The sequence below is a fragment of the Chionomys nivalis genome, chromosome 1, assembly GCF_950005125.1.
Source record: "Chionomys nivalis chromosome 1, mChiNiv1.1, whole genome shotgun sequence".
In the NCBI taxonomy this organism is placed as follows: domain Eukaryota; kingdom Metazoa; phylum Chordata; class Mammalia; order Rodentia; family Cricetidae; genus Chionomys; species Chionomys nivalis.
Window position 1 is genome coordinate 27,121,406 of NC_080086.1, and position 18,170 is coordinate 27,139,575.

Below are 18,170 nucleotides of genomic sequence, written 5' to 3' on the forward strand. Positions count from 1 at the left end.
ACTGTCTAGCCGAAATTGCTATTTCTGACACTGAAATCTGTTCCTCCTCTAAATTTTTCAAATAAATACAGAATTAAAGCATCCAATGAGTCTGCAGAGGTTGTGTGTCAGTGAAAGAAACTGAACTGGCTGGCAAAATAGCATGCGGCTCGTCTAGGAAACAATCCAGCGGTTAACATCGTGATAAAGGGGATCAGAGTCCACACAGTGAGTGTTCGAATGCTGGTAAGGAAAGAGGAACAAAACAGATGAAAAGAGACTCTTGCTGCTAACCTGTAAATATGCACACCGTGTGCCCACCTGTGTGCTATGTGCATGGAGAATTCAGAGTCTCAGCCTCCTGTGAACAAATGTGTCCTTGGTACAGGCAAAACAAACAAACAAACAAACAAACAAACAAATAAATAAATAAAACAAAACCAAACAGCAGGATTTAGAATGTACGGCTGGGTCCCACAGTGCCAGAGTTAGACTCTGAAGAAAGAAAAGCACTTATCCACCAAAAAAAAACCAAGGATTTTTTTCAGGCCCCTCAGCCACTTCCATTGGGGTTTGCCACCTACCCCATCGTTCCTCTTCTGTGGTCTGGAGTGAGAAGTGGCATGTTGTCCAATGAACTCCCTGCCCTTGTGCAAGAAGGGAAACTCTGACTTCATGTACAGAGCACATGAACACTCTGTTGTATCGGATCTGTTAGGGTTGTACTGTTAATAACGGGAAGAATTCACCTCACTTTCCACAGGCTCTTATTAAACTGAGAAGAAGAAGGGAAGGGAAGAAAAGGAAGAAAGAGAAATGTATTCACCGAAATCGTCTGCCTCCCATCACACAGGTACCTTCTGCTAGTCTTCCTTGGCTTGCACAGCTCTCTTCTTAGAACGGGCAGGGAGTTTGCTAAGGGCTAGGGCAGTGGAAAAGCGCAGAGTGAGGTGGAAAGAAAAAGGAAGAGAAGAAAGATCAGATTAGCATAAAGCTGGTTGAGGAGTCCAGGAAAGGCTGCCAGTTCTCTGTTCCTACCTTCTGCGATACTCTGAAGATCTTTGAGCAAGTCCTTCGCTTCTGTGGAATTCACTCTATCTGTCCGTAAAGTGCATATTGGGGGAAGGGAAGTACCCACAGCAGGACAGTTATGGTTTATTTAATTTACAATGAGCTTGAACTTGAGATGCTGAGGAGATGACACTAGGAGAAAGAGTAGAAAAGCTAAGGGGGAAATGAAGTAAAAGGAGAAGAAGGCTCTAGAGTGTAGAAGCATTTTAAATGGGCTATTTAGAAATAAAAACTCATACAAAGTATGAGCCTTAAAATCAGCAATGGATTACAGCAGGGGTTCTTAAGGTGTGGTTTCCAGGCTAGAAGCCCCTGGAAGCAGATTGTTGCCACACAACTCTCCTGAGTTAATGCAGAGTGGGGTGGGCAAGGCTCAGCAATCTCCATACAACACAGATACATGAGCAAGCCATCTCCATACAACACAATGCATGGACGAGCCTGGGCATCACTGGATACAGACAATTGTGAATAGGACATAGTAAGGATAGAATTGACTCAATTCTCCTTTGAGTACTGCTTTGGGAAGATTTACAGTGTGTTGTGTCTTTCTTCCTCTAGAGAGAGGATGCTTCAGAAATTCCCAAGTGCTCCCGTGGACCATGGCTGGGGCCTCCATCCTGTTTCTCAGTGTCTGTTTCATTACCAGATGTGTTGGTGGGTTCTCAAAGTCAAATGCACTCTATTTCTCCGTGGCTAAGACAGCAGTAGATTCTTGCTTGGTGCACCACTTGTCCTACAAAGAGTCTTTTTTACACAGTTTTATATATGCTATACTTTATGATTCTTGGCTGGTTTTGATTTTTAATAGTTTTTTGCATGTGTATAATGTATTCTGATTGCTCCTTCTCACACAGCCTCTCATGCCCCTCTCCTCACTGTCAGTCCCCACATAGTCCCTTTTCCAGCTTCATGACTTTTGGGTTGGTTTGGTGACCCATTTAGTTTAACACGGGCCATTTATGTGATCATCAGATGCGGTCACATTGGGGGATATTGGGGTCATCGATGGGTACACACACAGTTGAAGAGAACAATCTCCCTTACTCCCTGAATCTAACAATAGGAAAGAGCCCAACAGAGAACAGGGTTTCCTGAGGTCCCCCTCCGACAAATGCCTGGGAGCAAATGGGTCCCCTCTATGGCAAACCCAGTGCCGTCACCTGCAGACGCTGCTGGCTATGACTGTCGTAGCTGTGTCGGGGCGCCTTATCTTCTGGCTCTTTTATCATTTTCCTCTTCTGCAATGTTCCCTGGACCATCAAGTGGGCGACACTTGTCTCATTTAGAGCCGAGCACTCATCATTCACTCACTCTCAGCACGGTGAGTGGCCGTGCGTTTCTGCATTCTCTGCCGTTCACCAGAAGGAGAGGCTGGCTATTCTGACGAAGACCTAAACACGGATGCACAGACGGTTAATTTGCTGAACAGCAGTATTCATAGGCTCGGTTAGGCCTATGATGTCCCCTGCAATGGGTTTCTGACCGGACTGATAGGGCCAATTTCTTTCACTTTCCTTCCTATTCCCCTCAAGCTCCAGGCTATTTCCTAAGCCAGAAACTCAACTCGCCTAAACCGCGGCTGAATCTCAGTCAGTTCTACACGTTTTTGTGAGATATAGTTTCCACCCCCTTCGTGCTCTTGGCGTTTTCCTCTCAGACCCCTATCATTTGGCCAGTCTTCTCTATGAAATGCCAACCTGCAGCGCAGAGGACTGGTCAAGGTCAAAGGCACAGAAATTTGCCTCGTGGATGGAACATCTAAATGGTTGCACTAGGCACTGGAGGGACAGCAAACATATTTTTGATCTGAAGTAGTTTATTCTTTTTTAAGTCAGGAAAGCCATGAACTGTGGGTTACTCTTTCTTTGAGGAAGTGGACCCCGGCGTGGAGGGGGAAATAGGTGCTGAAGAAACTTCCCGATCACTCTTGGCCCGTTTTGTGACGAGGGGAGAACTGAGGACAAGGGGTTCGTTACTGAAAAGAATACAGTGTGTTGACCGGGGCCCTTTCCTCTTGCAGTAACGTATCGCAGCAGTCAAATTGACGTGCAGAAAAAGCTGCTGGCCCATGAAACTGTCAAGGAGCTCTCCTGCTACGGGGTCACGTCAGGTACAAGCGTCTGCAAAGCTGAACACTGAAGTATTTATGACGAGTCGTTTTTAGGTTCTAGACTATCTTTAGAATAAGGAAGCTCTACTGGGATTATTTTCTGTTTTTCCAAGCGAGATGCTAAATCCTGCCCGTACAGAAGTGGGAAATGGTTGCTGAGATCAGAGAGACGAAACACTGGAAATGCAGGGGTCCCTGGGTCAGAGATCTCAGGGACATTAGAGTAAACCCTGAGGATAAATTTCAAGTACACCTCTAAATGCCAACTCAGAAAAGATTTATTGCCAGGAATGGAAGTTTTTCTTTATTAACCTGCTTCCAAAATGAAGTGGAGGAGAAAAACATGTACAGCAAATTTTAAAATACCTAAGAAAAAAAATACTCAAATATTCTCATGTATCAGGGTAGTCCAAGACGTAACAAAATGCCCCCAGACGCTGGCAAAGGAAGTTACTTCCTTGAGCGACAATTTTCTTGTCATTAAATTAAGAGAGATTTAGTTTAATAAAATTCAATGAATGAAAGTCTGTAGTTCTAAAACATTTATCCTGGTTCAGAGAATTGCTTAGCTGCAGAGGGGGTTTGTTCGAGAGTCACCCACAGAAAATTCAAGAGTGACCTTGCTAGCCCAAGTACAGACACCTGAGTTCTGTGGGGACTGCGACCCAGGGAAACTGCACATATCGCTGTCCTTAGTGGTCCCAACAGCTAGAAAATAAAGATTATTGCTGCTTGGTTTATTGACACTGTAGTTACCTAACAGCCCTAAAAAGCAAGGTGCGGAGTACAAGGGAGATTCTAAGCTCAGGGATCCGGGTGTTGGACTCCACCAAATCCCAAGCAGAATTCCCAGGCACTCCCTGAAACCTCTCTTTCTAGGTTCTGTCAGGAGCTGCTGTCCTTTGAACTGGAAACGTTTTCAGTCCAGTTGTTACTTTTTCTCTACGACCACCCTGACCTGGTCGTCAAGTTTAAAGAATTGCTCAGAAATGGGTGCTCACCTGGTGGTTATTAACACTCTGGAAGAACAGGTAATTGGTGAACAGGCTCCTCTGTGTCGATGGGATGTCTTGCCGATCTTTCTTCCCACACCTATGCACAAGGTTTGAGCCACAGCTGTCTGCCAAAGGAGCAGGCTGAGATGGTGCCGCTACCACTGTTTCGCCACATGGCATACTTTGGGCGCGTCATTATGAGAACCGTTAATAGGATGATTTACAAGAAGAGATTTGATATTAACCAGAATGGGGGGGAAAAGGAGCTTACTTTAAAATAATATTTTGTTGATGAATGCTTTGTGTGAATGAGGGCAAACAACTACTACCCATTGTCTCCCGGCTCTGATTAATTTCTCATGATAGATAGATACCTCAGGTGGGACTGCAGTTAGCTATAGGCCAACTTTGAACGAATTCCATGGTGGTGCACACCTTTAATCCCAGCACTCAGGAGGCAAAGGCAGGCGGATCTTTGTGAGTTTGAGGCCAGCCTGGTCTATAAGAGCTAGTTCTAGAACAGGCTCCAAAGCTACAGAGAAACCCTGCCTCAAACAACAACAACAACAACAACAACAACATAAATAAATAAATAAATAAATAAATAAATTCCTTTTAGAGGTTAGAGGGTTTTTATCTATTGAATTATGTTATTTGCAGTTCTCACAATAAAAAAAAAAATAGTAGATGGCTCCAGTAAGCTTACAGTGTTAAGAATGCTTATTTAGTGTGTAGTCTCAAGTCTGCTTCTCCTCTTCTGAGAACTAATCACTTTCAGTATCTCTTCAGAACCAAGCTAACTGATCATGTCTTTTAGTATTATTGCTGTTATTGCCATTATTATGTTTCTTCCTTAGGAATTCCTTTTTAAGACAAAACCCAAGAGGAAAGAGTTTTATATTGGACTGACAGACCAAGTGGTTGAGGATCAGTGGCAGTGGGTGGATGACACGCCTTTCACAGAGTCCCTGAGGTAAGTATGTCTTGTGGGAAAACTGTCCCAGGTAATCGTAGTGAGACCACGCTAGGGAATTCTCCGACTGGTGTTTGTTATGGCGACACAAGCTCAGGTCCATCCCTGGGGATGTTCGCTGCAGGAAGAGGGAAATTGGAGGTACAGGCTCTAAGCCTTCCATTCCCTAGGAATGTCAAAAGGATGGAAGATAAATAATAGATGAAAATGATAAGGAAATTAGAACCGAAGATCATTGACTGCAGTGTAGATTTTAAAATGAATAAGGTTTAATCTTATGCCCTAAAATAGAAATAAGTGAAATATAGTAACTTAGAAAGGACAGAATATTCTTATGATCTTATTGCTTTTCCCCTTAATAATGACTTTATGTCATTATTAAATGGCATTTTAGAGCCTACAGTTTGTTTTTATTATTTCTCTTTATTGAAATTACATATTTCTGAGACATGTCATGGCATTGAGAAAACTAAGCATCAAAGAGATTAAATGACTCACTTAGCTAACAAGCAGCAGTTATGATCCAGGGCTTGGCTGCCCTGAATCCAGAGAAGACATGCTTCACTGCACAGTGAAGGATGCCCTAGGAGAACAAAGAGAGCAAGAGTAGTACGAGGTAGGAGGGCAGAGGTAGTGCATTTGCTAGGTCACCAGCCCATATCACGGCATCTCTTTCTGGGTCCAAATCTATGGCACAATATAGAAATCCAGGAAGATCCCACCAGCTGATGACATAGGCAAGTGGGTTCTTCTTCGTTGATAAAATGGAGGTTATAATTTTACCTCACAGAATGATAGTTAAATAACAAATACGTAAGTTGTTTAATGCGTTGTCTTGCTGTGAAACAATGGTTTTACCCTTTGTTACTTGTACTTGATTAATAAAATGCTGATTGATTAGTAGCCAGGCAGGAAGTATAGGTGGGGGTGATCAGGCAGGAAGTAGAGGCGGGACAATGAGAACAGGAGAATTCTGGGAAGAGGAAAGATTCAATCAGCTGTCGTCACCAAGATACAGGGGAAGCAAGATGAGAATGCCTCACTGAAAAAGGTACCAAGCCACTTGGCTAACACAGACAAAATTATGGGCTAATATAGGTTATAGGAGTTAATAAGAAGCCTGAGCTAATAAGTCAATCAGTTTATGATTAGTGTAGACCTCTCTATGTTTATTTGTGACTAAACAGCTATGGGATCTGGTGGGACAGAAACATCTGCCAACATTGTCTCCTTTTCCTTAGATTTAAAATCTCCTATGTTTCCCCTTCACAGCTTCTGGGATGTTGGGGAGCCTAACAATATAGTTTATGTGGAGGACTGTGTCACCATAAGGGACTCTGGAAATCCCAGGAAGAATTGGAATGATATACCGTGTTTTTACAGTATGCCTTGGATTTGTGAAATGCCAGAAATAAATCCTTTGGACTAAATGCAAATGAACACAGAAGACATGATTTGAATGCATAAGGAGGAACAAGAATGTAGCAACACCAAAAATCCAAAATCCAGCATGAGAAAACATCTATTATAGATTATAAGGACCACATATGTATGTGTTACTCTAATATAAGTAAAAGTGAGGTTTTTTTTTTGTTCCCATTGTTAAAATCCGTGGTACTGACTGATGTTTTTAACATAACCTGCAAGTACTGTTTTTAGAACATGCTGAGTAATCCACTCATAAATGCAGTGAGAGGAAATGGACTTTCCTGTTGACATCTGGTTTACTTATGAGAATTGAAATGAAATACAGGAACAGATAGAACACACAGTCCAGTGAAGAAGAGGTTTATAGAATGAGACTTTGGATGACCACCAGATTGTCCTTTCTACTCCCTAGGATCTAGTTTATCTCCTCATGCTGTTAATGCACAGATCACATCCATGTTCTCCAACAACAAGGAAGACACATCTTTAAGTCTTGAAACTTAAAATGTACCATGGCTGTCAGCACATCTTTAGAGGGAGAGACTCAACCAACTCCAAACAGGACTGTGGTCTAGTCTACTCCTCCCCAGACTTCCATTTTCTCTGTGTTCTCTTCTATCAACTGGATCTCTCCTGTATTTGTGTCTACTGCCCAAGTAGAACCAGAGTTTAAAGTAAAACTGTCCTTCAAAAATTTACTTTCACACCTTCGTGTCTCCAGACTTTTATTTATTGCATAATATTCTGTCAATACAGACCGTGTTTCTTCCAGTCAGAGTCACAAAGGGACCTTCAGCAGCATTCCCACATTGGGATAATATGTACCCTTGAGTAGGGAAATTAGACTAAACAAATCAATTTGATATATTAGCATTCTTTTTAAATTAAAATTAAAATTCTTTACCAGCATTTCTATTAGGCATTTTAAGAATCTGATTTTGAAATTGATATCCTTCATTTAAAAACTAAGTCATGTAAATGTGGTGTGGGAAGTCCTTCTGTATATGCATTGCTTTTGTTGGTTAATAAAGAAGCTGCTTTGGCCTGCGGAAGGGCAGAATAGAGCTAGGTAGGCAAACTAAACTGAATGCTGGGAGAAAGTAGATGAAGTCAGTTAGATGCCATGTAGCCACAACCAAGGAGACAGATGTCTGAGAACCTTACTAGTAAACCATGAGCCTTAGGGTAAGATATAAAATAATAGAAATGGGTTAATTTAAGATATAAGAACTAGCTAGAAATACACTTAAGCTATTGACCAAACAGTATTGCAAATAATATAGTTTCTGAGTGATTAATTCAGGTCTGAGTGGCTGGGAAACAAACAAGCAACCTCTGACTACATAAATGGAAAGAAATCTTACAACCATACATTTGATTTTCTAATTCATTTTTTGAAATGAATTTATTTTTGTTTTAAGATTTGATTCATGCATAGAATTCACATTTAACAAACCCACCCTTATTCATTCCACTACAACCTGCCCTTTATCCACAGCACTTCTTTTCCCTCCAAGTTTTATGTGCTGTTTTTTTGTTTTTAGACTACTGTGTCTGCTCAGTATGTACTTGGGTGTAAGACCTATGGAGCATGGGTAGCCTCACAAGAACCACACTCCACACTCCACCTCCTCCAGCAGCCAACCCTGCCAATAGCTCCTGCTCTGGGGATGGAACTTCATCAGCTCCATGCCATTCATGCTGGGATTTGGGGTGTTTTATATTATCTTTATTGTGTTGAGATATGTCCCCTGTGTCCTTAAAATCTCCAGGAGCTTTATCATGAAGAGATTCTGGATGTTATCAAAGTGATGATATTGTGGGATATTTTGATTGTGTTTTAACACTCCCAAGACTGACAATAAATAAAGTTTACCTTGAGTCAGCCTGAACTAGGTATTAGCTGACCAAATTAGCCATAGAGTTTTGGAGGACCCAGGACATATAGAGAGACACAGGAAGTAGTAGGGAGGACCTTAGAGAGATGCTTGGCCCTTTAGAATCGAGGAAGGAGAGGGAAAGGAGGTCACTCTTTGCTTCTCCACTGCTTCATTTTCTGATCAATCAGGTTTTTGTTTTGTTTTGTTTTGTTTTGTTTTTCGAGACAGGGTTTCTCTGTGGTTTTGGAGCCTGTCCTGGAACCAGCTCTTGTAGACCAGGCTGGTCTCAAACTCACAGAGATCCGCCTGCCTCTGCCTCCCGAGTGCTGGGATTAAAGGCGTGTGCCACCACCGCCTGGCTCAATCAGGTTTTTACTCTGCTATCTGACTTAAGAGTTTTTATTGATAAAGGAATAATTAGATGCTTCACATGATGTCCAAATTAGGACATGAGATCATGAGGTAGCCACTTGCCCCCAGCTTTGCGTCTCTGGAGTCACTGCCATGGCTGGTTTTCCTTCCCTTCTCTCTGGCCCTCCCTGTGAGTCTGGGGTTTTCCCATTGCAGCCTTTCTACACCAGCCTCCAGTTGCTGCCCTTCCTCAACCCCAAATACTACAAGTAGTTGGGTCCCAAAAGCCAACAAAAGTAGCTGCTCGCTGTTGGCCAGTGCCATCATTCAGGCACCCCCATGCTGTGACTATGGCCCCCTGTGTCCACTTTTCAAGTGGCCCACTTCCTCTTCCTGTGGGTGGAGGACTTTCCCTGGACCCCCTGCTCTGGCTGCTGCCATGCCAGGTTGGCCATCTCGACTCCTGCTCAGGCTTTTACCACTACTGCCACCACCATACACTCTCAGGCCCCAGCTACATGTGAGCAGCTGCAGCTGCCCTCAGCCAGTCTGTGAACTGCCCACAGTCTCTTCCCAGCCATGCAGTGCAGCAACATCCAGTCTCACACTCCACTGCCTTTGTTATCAGATCTGGTCAGATATCTGGGAATTCTTAAGGGAGTAATTAGTTTTTTAAAAAGATTTTTTTCTTCACATTAAAAGTGGGAACCAATATTACAATGCAGGGAGTTAGGTCCCTTTATGGTTCCACAATGGATGGTTTGAAAATTGAAAATATAAGTTAAGGGATAATCAAACTGAAGTAGAAAACCAACTTTAATATATCCAATTACCATTCAAGAACAACCACCAGATGATACAGTATGCACTCAATGAAATAGATTTGTCACGAGTCCCCAGCAGTGGGCAGTGGGAGCAGTCAGTCCTAAGCAGGGACTGCACATGAGACCATGCAACAGGAAGGTGGCTGGTCCCCATCAAGCCATGTGGGTGGCTGGCTGGTCCCTAGCGAGCCATGTGGGCAGTGGTGAGTGGGAGACACAGAGATAAGCACACCATACAGAGTAAATTTAGGCATTTATTAGGGGAGAGAGAGAGAGAGGGGAGAGAGAGAGACAGAAGCGGGGTAAGGGGAGAAGTGGGGAGAGAGGCAGAAGCTGCCTCTCTGAGAGTAAGATGGAAAAGAGAGAGAGCTCAGGCATGAAGTTGAATATCAACCTGCCTCAGTGGATGGGGAAGGAAGTGGGCATGGCTTGTCTTTTAAAAGAGACAGAACAATCATTACACTCACCATTGGTGAATCAGATGTTAACTTTATGGGCAACTCGGAACAGGATTATTCAACAAGACTGGAAATATTTAATTACAACAATATCGAAAGCTGACCCTCAGTTACAATGGAAAACATGGTGATGAAAGGGAGCTAGGGACGTAGAACAATAAGGTAGGGCTAGAGGTATGGAAATTTCCCAAGACCAGTTCCTCAGTGAGGGCCAGCATACTGCTTTGCAAAGACAGTTTAGATTTGATGATCACACATTGGTTCTGTACCATATAGTAGCTTTGAATGCTTTGGACAGGGTTGAAGAATCAGAAAAGAAGATTGAGTCATTTACTAAAATTATACAAGGCCCAAAAGAAGTCTTCATTGATTTTTTTAAACAAAGATTGACTTTAGTTGTAAGTAGAATGATATCAGATCCAGAAGTTAGACAAATATCATTTGAAGTTTTTTGCTTTAAAAAATGCTAATTCAGAATGCAAAAGGGTTATTGGGCTTTAAAAGGCAAAATCAACACCCTTAGATGAATATATTAAAAACACAGCAGATATTGGATCTCACACTTATGATGATACTTGGGTAGGAGAAGTGGATTCTAAAATTTTTAAGAAAAATCAAAAGATTAGATGTTTTAATTGTGGTAAACCAGGTCTTCTTAAAAGGGATTATAGACAAGACATTCTTAAGAGACTTTTTTAAAAAGAGATAATCCAAGCAAAAGGTTCTAGACTTCTGGACTATGCAGATGATGTGTCAAAGGCCAGCATTGATTAATGAATGCAGATCAGCAAAAGACAGACAAGGTAACCCTTTGCCTTTGGAAAATGCCTTAGGGGACTTCTTTCAGGTCCCAATGTCAAATTTGATTCAATCATCCCCTGTCATCATTAGGGAAACTCCTCCACAGAGAAATTAAGAGATTTAATGCCCATTGTTACAAGCAACACTGCCCTCGATGACAGAAGAGCTTCAGTAGATAAAACATGATTTTCAGACGAGAACATAAAACAAGTATTTTGGAAAACTGCTATGAATGATCAGAGACCAAAGCTAAAAATACAAATAAATGGCATTGAAATTGAAGATCTGGATGAGAAGTTATAAAAAGATCTAATCATACTTTCAAAGATATTCTTAACAAACAGAAAGGTGTAATAAAGATCCACAAAGATAGATTACACAGTGCTTTATTAACTTTAAATTTTTAAATGATAATGAAAAAGGAATAATAGTTGTGGAGAAACACTGAATAATAGAAAAAAAACTGCTGCATTAAATCAGCCTGTATATTTTAAAGATCTGTTGATTTCAGAATGGAAACAAGAATATGTGTTACATTGGGAAAGAAGTTTTGCTTTTGTTTCCACAAGGGAAGAAAAGTTATGGATACCATCAAGTTTGATAAGATTAGATTCAAACAGGAGAGACCTCATGATTAGGAGAGGCAATAGTTCCTCAAACTGCTTGGTTACTCAATCCAAACTAATTCATAAGACTAATAAATGGTTTTTATTTTATCAGTATGAAAAATATTTTTTGTTGTTAAAAGAAAAAACTTTTCTGTTTCTAAAAACCATTTTGTCATAGCAAAAACATAACCTGCAAAAAAAAATGGAACTATGCAAAGGTAGTTGTGAGGCAGGGCTTAGTTTTTTTTCTTTCCAGGGGAATCGAAGCATCCAACTGAGGAATCTGGAGACAACTGAACAAATAAGATATCTGAAGAAGAAAAATGAATCATCCAGAAAAAATGTCCCAAGAAAAAGGGTAAATTGGCCTAATGGTATAACATATTTCCAACAGGATAAAATTTAATAAATCTTCTTAAATATTTATTTATGCTGGTCTTTATGCACATATATGGCAAACGGTCTTTTTGCAGACCCAATTCAGTTAAAATTTAAAGCTTGCTTTAGAGTTGGAGCATGGCTTTCTAAACCCAAGCATGATTGGTCAAGGAAAATCCAAAATCTTTGTCTTATGTCAGAAGAGCCTCCTGGTATGGGACAGAAGAAAAACAAAAATTAAGAAACTATTCTATTGTACTAATCTTGTTGTTCTTTGGTTTGTTTTTGACTCTTTAAAACTTTTCTTAATGTACTAATAGTATTATCTCAAAATTTGTAAGATTTATAAATACAAATATAAACATTGAAATTTTCTGTTGTGATATTAATGGTCATATAGAGTATTAACTAAGTCTAGAAATAGGCTTAATCTAGCTTACTGTACATTATTTCAGGCTTGAGTATGAAGCAGGTAACTAAGAATTAAACTTGTATACCCTGGATATATTTAATAGACTGTGGTCCTTTAACTTCTTTGAGATCTGCTACATATGGCCTTTAAAATGCTTAAGTTTTCTTTAATGGCCTGTGACTATTTCTAGCAGTGACCTTTGAAGTCTCTAAGAAGATGATGGGGGCCCATAGTGATGAATCCACTTGAATTGTGGTAATGCCACTAATCTAAAAACACCACCTAAAGATCAGCTTTGGACTATAAATTTCTCAAGACAATGTCAAGGGCTAGCTGAGATGGTTCAGCCTTACACACTACTCCAGACTGGACCTCATATAATCTCTACACTTTCCAATCACATAGGGAGTAAACAAAAATAATACAGCCATCTTTCCTAGGACTTGATCATTATCTCAATTTTCTTAGAGTCCCTTAAAGATGCTGTCACCCCCCAGACAATAGGAAATAGTCTAGAAAACATGACACCCATACTTCCCAGAGGTGGGGTGGGTGATTTTTGGTTATTCAGTAGATTATAGATGCTTGTCATTGTTTGGGGGGTTGGTTGCAAGGTGTTACTGGTCAAAGTCAGGGAAATAACTAAGCAAAAAAGATTAGATTAAGGGATCTCTCTCTAAAAAGGAAATAAGGGGATAAAGGAATAATAGGATAAAAAGATAGATTATTGATCTACTTTTACACTAAAAAAGCAACTACTAGACTTAGGTATTTTATATAGGCATGGCTTTTATGTATTGATACTAATTTAAGGTTATTTTGTTAAGAGCATACTGCATATTGTTTCTACTCTTGTTTAAGGTATTTTTGTATATTGATACAAATTTAAGGTTATTTTTGCTATACTGTATATATGCTTCTACTATTTCTTAAGGTAGTGTATCTATGCAGCTCATTTAACAAAGTAATGTAAATTTTAGTTCTTGAAAGTTATTCCAAATGATTTAGAATAATTAAGAAATAGAAGTGGGCCAGAGCAGGCCTGAGGCCGTGAATTCCATAGGGGCAAGACTGAACCAGCAACATAAACCAGAGCAGGTCTCAGACAGTGATTTTCAAAACAGCATGACTGAGCCAGCAACCTGGGCTAGAGCAAGCCTGAGGCAGTGAACTCCACAAGAGCAGGAACAGATCCAGACCAGGGTCATTTGCAGAAGCAGGACTGAGCCAGGTACCTAGGCCAGAAGAGGCCTGAGGTGTGAGCTCCACGTGAGCGAGACAGAACCAGCTACCTAGGCCAGAGCAAACCTGAGAAAGCAAGCTCCATGGGAGTGGGAACAGAGCCAGACCAGGGACATTTGTGGGCGCAGGACTGAGCCAGCAACCTGGGCCAGAACAGACCTGAGACAGCAAAATCCACAGGAGCAGATACAGGGGAGCAACCGCTGAATGAGAAATCAGAAGACATCACCCTTCACAACAGCCACAATAATATAAAATATCTTGAGGTAACACTAATCAAAGAAGTGAAAGTTATGTTCAACAAGAACTTAAAGTCTTAAAGAAAAGAATTGAAGTAGACACCAGAAAATGTGAAAATCTCCCATACTCTAGGATAGGTAGGATCAACATAATAAAAATGGCAATCCTAAAAAAAAGAAATCCATAGATTCAATGCAATCCCCATCAAAATCCCAACACAAGTCTTTACAGACCTCAAAAAAACAATACTCAATTTCATATGAAAATAATAAGATCCTGTTCCAGGCTTCACAAAACAAAACAGCCCAGGCTGGCCTTGAACTCACAGTCTGGTGCAATAACTTTTTTGGGGGAGAGGGGGCGGTGGTGGCGCATATCTTTAATCCCATCAATAAATGTATTTTAGAAGCCTGGTCATCCAGTGAGCTACCCGATGAGATAGACAGCTCCCCCCATATTGAACAGACACGGCAGAGGAATCATCTACTCTGGAGTGTAGCAGTTTGTCGAGTTAGAAGAGGACACCAGGGATCAGAGTGGAGATACCACTGCCCCCTACCCCTGCCAGGCCTCACTCTATCTTATCCAGGCTTCTCTCTGCATCACCACCACTTCGAAACCTATTCCTGATTTTATCAGGGTTGTTTGTTTTTTTTAACAAAAATAAAAAGAAAATAATAAAATAAAAAAAAGAAAATAATAAGAAAGCCAGGATAGTCAAAACAATGCCGTACAGTAAAGGAACTTCCAGAGGCATCTCCATCCCTGACAGCTGCAGTAATTATACTATATTTATATAATATTATAGAGCTGCTGTAATAAAAATAGCTTGGTATTGGTTTAAAAACAGAGCGATTGACCAATGGAATCAAACTGAAAACCCGGATATTAATCCACACACATATGAACACCTGATTTTTGACAAAGAAGCTAAAATTGTACAATGGAATAAAGAAAGCATCTTCAATAAATGGTACTGGCATAACTGAATATCAACATGTAGAAGAATGAAAATAGATCCATATCTACCCCCATGCACAAAACAAAGTCCAAATGGATTAAAGACCTCAATATAAATCCAACCACACTGAACCTGATAGAAGAGAAAGTAGGAAGTGGCCTTCAATGCACGGGCACAGGAGACCACTTCCTAAATATAACCCCAGCAGGACAGACACTGAAATCAATAAAGAATAAATGGACCTCCTGAAACTGAGAAGCTTCTGTAAAGCAAAGGACACAGTTCATAAGACAAAATGGTAGCCTACTGAATGGAAAAAGATCTTAACTAACCCCACATCAGACAGAAGTCTAATCTACAAAATATATAAAGAACTCAAGAAATTAGGCATCAAAATCAAAAATAACCCAATTTAAAAATGGGGTACAGAACTAAACAGAGAATTCTCAACAGAAGAATCTCAAATGGCCAAAGAAACTTAAAGAAATATTTAACATCATTAGCTATCAGGGAAATACAAATCAAAACAACCCTGAGATACCATCTTATACCAGTCAGAATGGCTAAGATCAAAAACACCAAAATACCTTATTCTGGAGAGGATGTGGAGTAAGGAAAACACTCCTCCATTGCTGGTAGGAATGCAAACTTATACAACCACTCTGGAAATCAGTATGGCAGTTTCTCAGAAAATTGGCAATAAACCTACCTCAGGACCCAGCAATGCCCCTCTTGGGCATATACCCAAATGTTGTCTGATGGCACTTTTGAGCTCAGCCTAGATACAGGGGGCAGGGCTTTGGTCCTTCAAGTAATGTGACAGACTTTATTGACTCGCCATGAGAGGTCTCACCCTCTCTAAGGAGTGGATAAGAGGTGAGAAGGGAAGGTGGGCAAAATGGGAGGAGAGGAGGGAGGGGAAACTGGGACTGGTATGTAAAATAAAAAAGATTGTTTTAAAAAAAAGAAAAGAAAAATCAGACAGTGGTGGCACACGCCTTTAATCCCAGCACTTGGAAGGTAGAAGCAGGTGGATCTCTGTGATTTTGAGGCCAGCTTGGTCTACAGAGCAAGTGCTAGGACAAGCTCCAAAGCTACACAGAGAAACCCTGTCTCAAAAAACCAAAATATTTAAATATTTAAATAAATATTGAGATATAACTGTAAAATGCAGCCTTCCAGTAAAAGAACTGGCTGAGAAAAATAGCTTGCTTGCTTACACTCTATTAAAATACAGCAAGTAGTTTGGGTATGAGTGTATGTGGGTTCTTGGGGATTTGTTTTTCAACTGTAATACGTAAAAGGTTAAATCATTGATGGAGGAGGGTCATTTGTCAATAAACAAACTGCCTTGGCCCATTTGATAGGCCATCCCTTAGGTGGGTGGAGTAGACAGAATAGAATGCTGGGAGGAAGAGGAAGTGAGCTCAGATGCAGGGCAGCTCCTCTGAGAGACAGATGCCATGCTCTCCTCTCCAGAGCAGATGCAATGAAGCTCTGACCCAGGATGGACGTAGGCTAGAATCTTCCCGGTAAGCGCACCTTGGGGTGCTACACACATGAACAGAAATGGGCCAAGCAGTGTTTAAATGAATAGAATTTGTGTGTTGTTATTTTGGGGCATAAGCTAGCCATGCGACCGGGAGCTGGGGCGGCATGAACACAGCCCGAAGCTCCCACTTTATCTGGCGCCCAATGTGGGGCACTGAATCTACAAAAAGCCTGAGAAAGCTTGGGAAAGAATAGAGTAAAGCATGTTTTCTTGGTAGCAGCAATTTCTCGGGTCTGCTCTGCTTGCTAGAGGCAAGCAAGCGCTCTCATCTAAGAGAGGCTTCCTGACTCAGCTTTAGCTGCAAATTCCTGCAGCTCATTAAGAGGTTCTGACACGAAACACTTAAATGGTATTGATATAAGCTGACTGCATGCTTGTTTGTTTTCAGCTGTAGCAGGAACAAAGTTGTGCTGTTTTAAAGTGCTGGTGTTCTGGTCTGTCCTGACAGGGCAAAATCTGACTGTTTGAGACAGGAGGGCTGACTACAGAGAGAGGACTTGAATGTTGTCTGTGGATATAGTATTGCAGCTTGTTTGCTGGCAAGGACCTTGAAACACCACAGAGTTGTGGTGATAAACATTGCTACAGCCGGTACCTCCGCCATGAGGCTGGAAAGCTAAGGAACAGGCTGGATCTAGCTGGCAAAGCCACGGCTTTAATCCTACCCATATTGCTCAGTAATTTAAAGGCTCGTGTGGTCAGAAAAAGAGATACAGTAAAGAGAGATTCAAAGACAAAGAAAACCTTTAAATGATTTACAGTGTACTTAAAAATATATGCAGGCTAAATGGTAAAGTTCTTAAAAGTAGAAAAAAAACAAAAATAAGGAAGAAAAAAAGTAGTTGGGTGTGGTAGTACACACCTTTAATCCCAACACTTGGAGGCAGAGGGTGATTGACCTCTGTGACTTCAAGGTGTGGTAGCACATGCCTTTAATCCCAATGCCTGGGAGGCAGAGACAGATGGGTCTCTGAGAGTTCAAGGACAGCTTGGTTTAAAGAGTTATTCCAGGACAAAGATATACAGAAAATATAAAATAAAAGTAAAAGTAAGCAAAATAGAGGTTAAAATAAAGCCGCACAAAGATGGAAAATACAATGAGAATCTTGATACTGTATGCTATTATGCTCTGTTTAAATTGTTTAAATGCTGAGGAAGGAGCAACAGCTGCTAAAAGATATTTGTTTATAAATGTTGCTGAACTAACCCAAGATAGATATTTTCAAAATACCTTGACTTCAAAATTTGGATCTAAGGATATGATACTTTGAAAAAGAGATTCTTCTTTTGTTTTCACAGAGGATGAGACCCTGTGGATTGCTTCCTCGATCCCAATATGGTATAATAGACCACGCCCTCCTGAAGGGTTGCTGTGAACACCCTTAAAAAATTGCTTCGCATCCCATTTCCCCTTTGCCCCTTGCCACCTCACCCGCAAGTTCCCAGTTTTTGCCCTGCAATCTTGTCTACTTCCCCTCTCCAGGCGGATGACTATATGATTTTCTTTGGGTTCACTTTCTTATTTAGCTTCTCTAGGATCACAAATTATATGCTCAATGTCCTTTATTTATGGCTAGAAACCGATTATGAGTGAGTACATCCCATGTTCCTCTTTTTGCGTCTGGGATACCTCACTCAGGATAGTGTTTTCTATTTCCATCCATTTGCACGCAAAATTCGAGAAGTCATTGTTTTTTACCGCTGAGTAGTACTCTAATATGTATATATTCCACACTTTCTTCATCCATTCCTCCATTGAAGGGCATCTAGGTTGTTTCCAGGTTTTGGCTATTACAAACAATGCTGCTATGAATATAGTTGAACAGATACTTTTGTAATTTGATGGGGCATCTCTTGGGTATATTTCGATCCTAATACATGAACTGGCTTTGTGGGTGCTTAGC

At 40.8% G+C, this 18,170-nt stretch overlaps 1 protein-coding gene across 1 annotated transcript; it reads left to right on the forward strand.

The window, feature by feature from the left end:
• Window positions 1-721: 721 nt before the first annotated feature.
• Window positions 722-7,472, forward strand: LOC130881974 (C-type lectin domain family 4 member E-like). The gene is made up of 6 exons (XM_057781845.1): window positions 722-832; window positions 1,612-1,707; window positions 3,074-3,163; window positions 4,043-4,194; window positions 5,016-5,131; window positions 6,404-7,472. The coding sequence occupies exons 1-6, from the start codon at window positions 796-798 to the stop codon at window positions 6,558-6,560; spliced, it is 648 nt and encodes a 215-aa protein (XP_057637828.1). The 5' UTR covers window positions 722-795; the 3' UTR covers window positions 6,561-7,472.
• Window positions 7,473-18,170: the final 10,698 nt, after the last annotated feature.

What these genes read in the sequence shown, in the direction of transcription:
- LOC130881974 (XM_057781845.1), top strand. Translation starts at nt 796, where the DNA reads ATGTATTCACCGAAATCGTCTGCCTCCCATCACACAG. An exon ending in TTTCATTACCAGATGTGTTG is followed by an intron (nt 1,708 to 3,073) that starts GTGGGTTCTCAA and finishes TTCCTCTTGCAG; the next exon opens with TAACGTATCGCAGCAGTCAA. An exon ending in TTAACACTCTGGAAGAACAG is followed by an intron (nt 4,195 to 5,015) that starts GTAATTGGTGAA and finishes TTTCTTCCTTAG; the next exon opens with GAATTCCTTTTTAAGACAAA.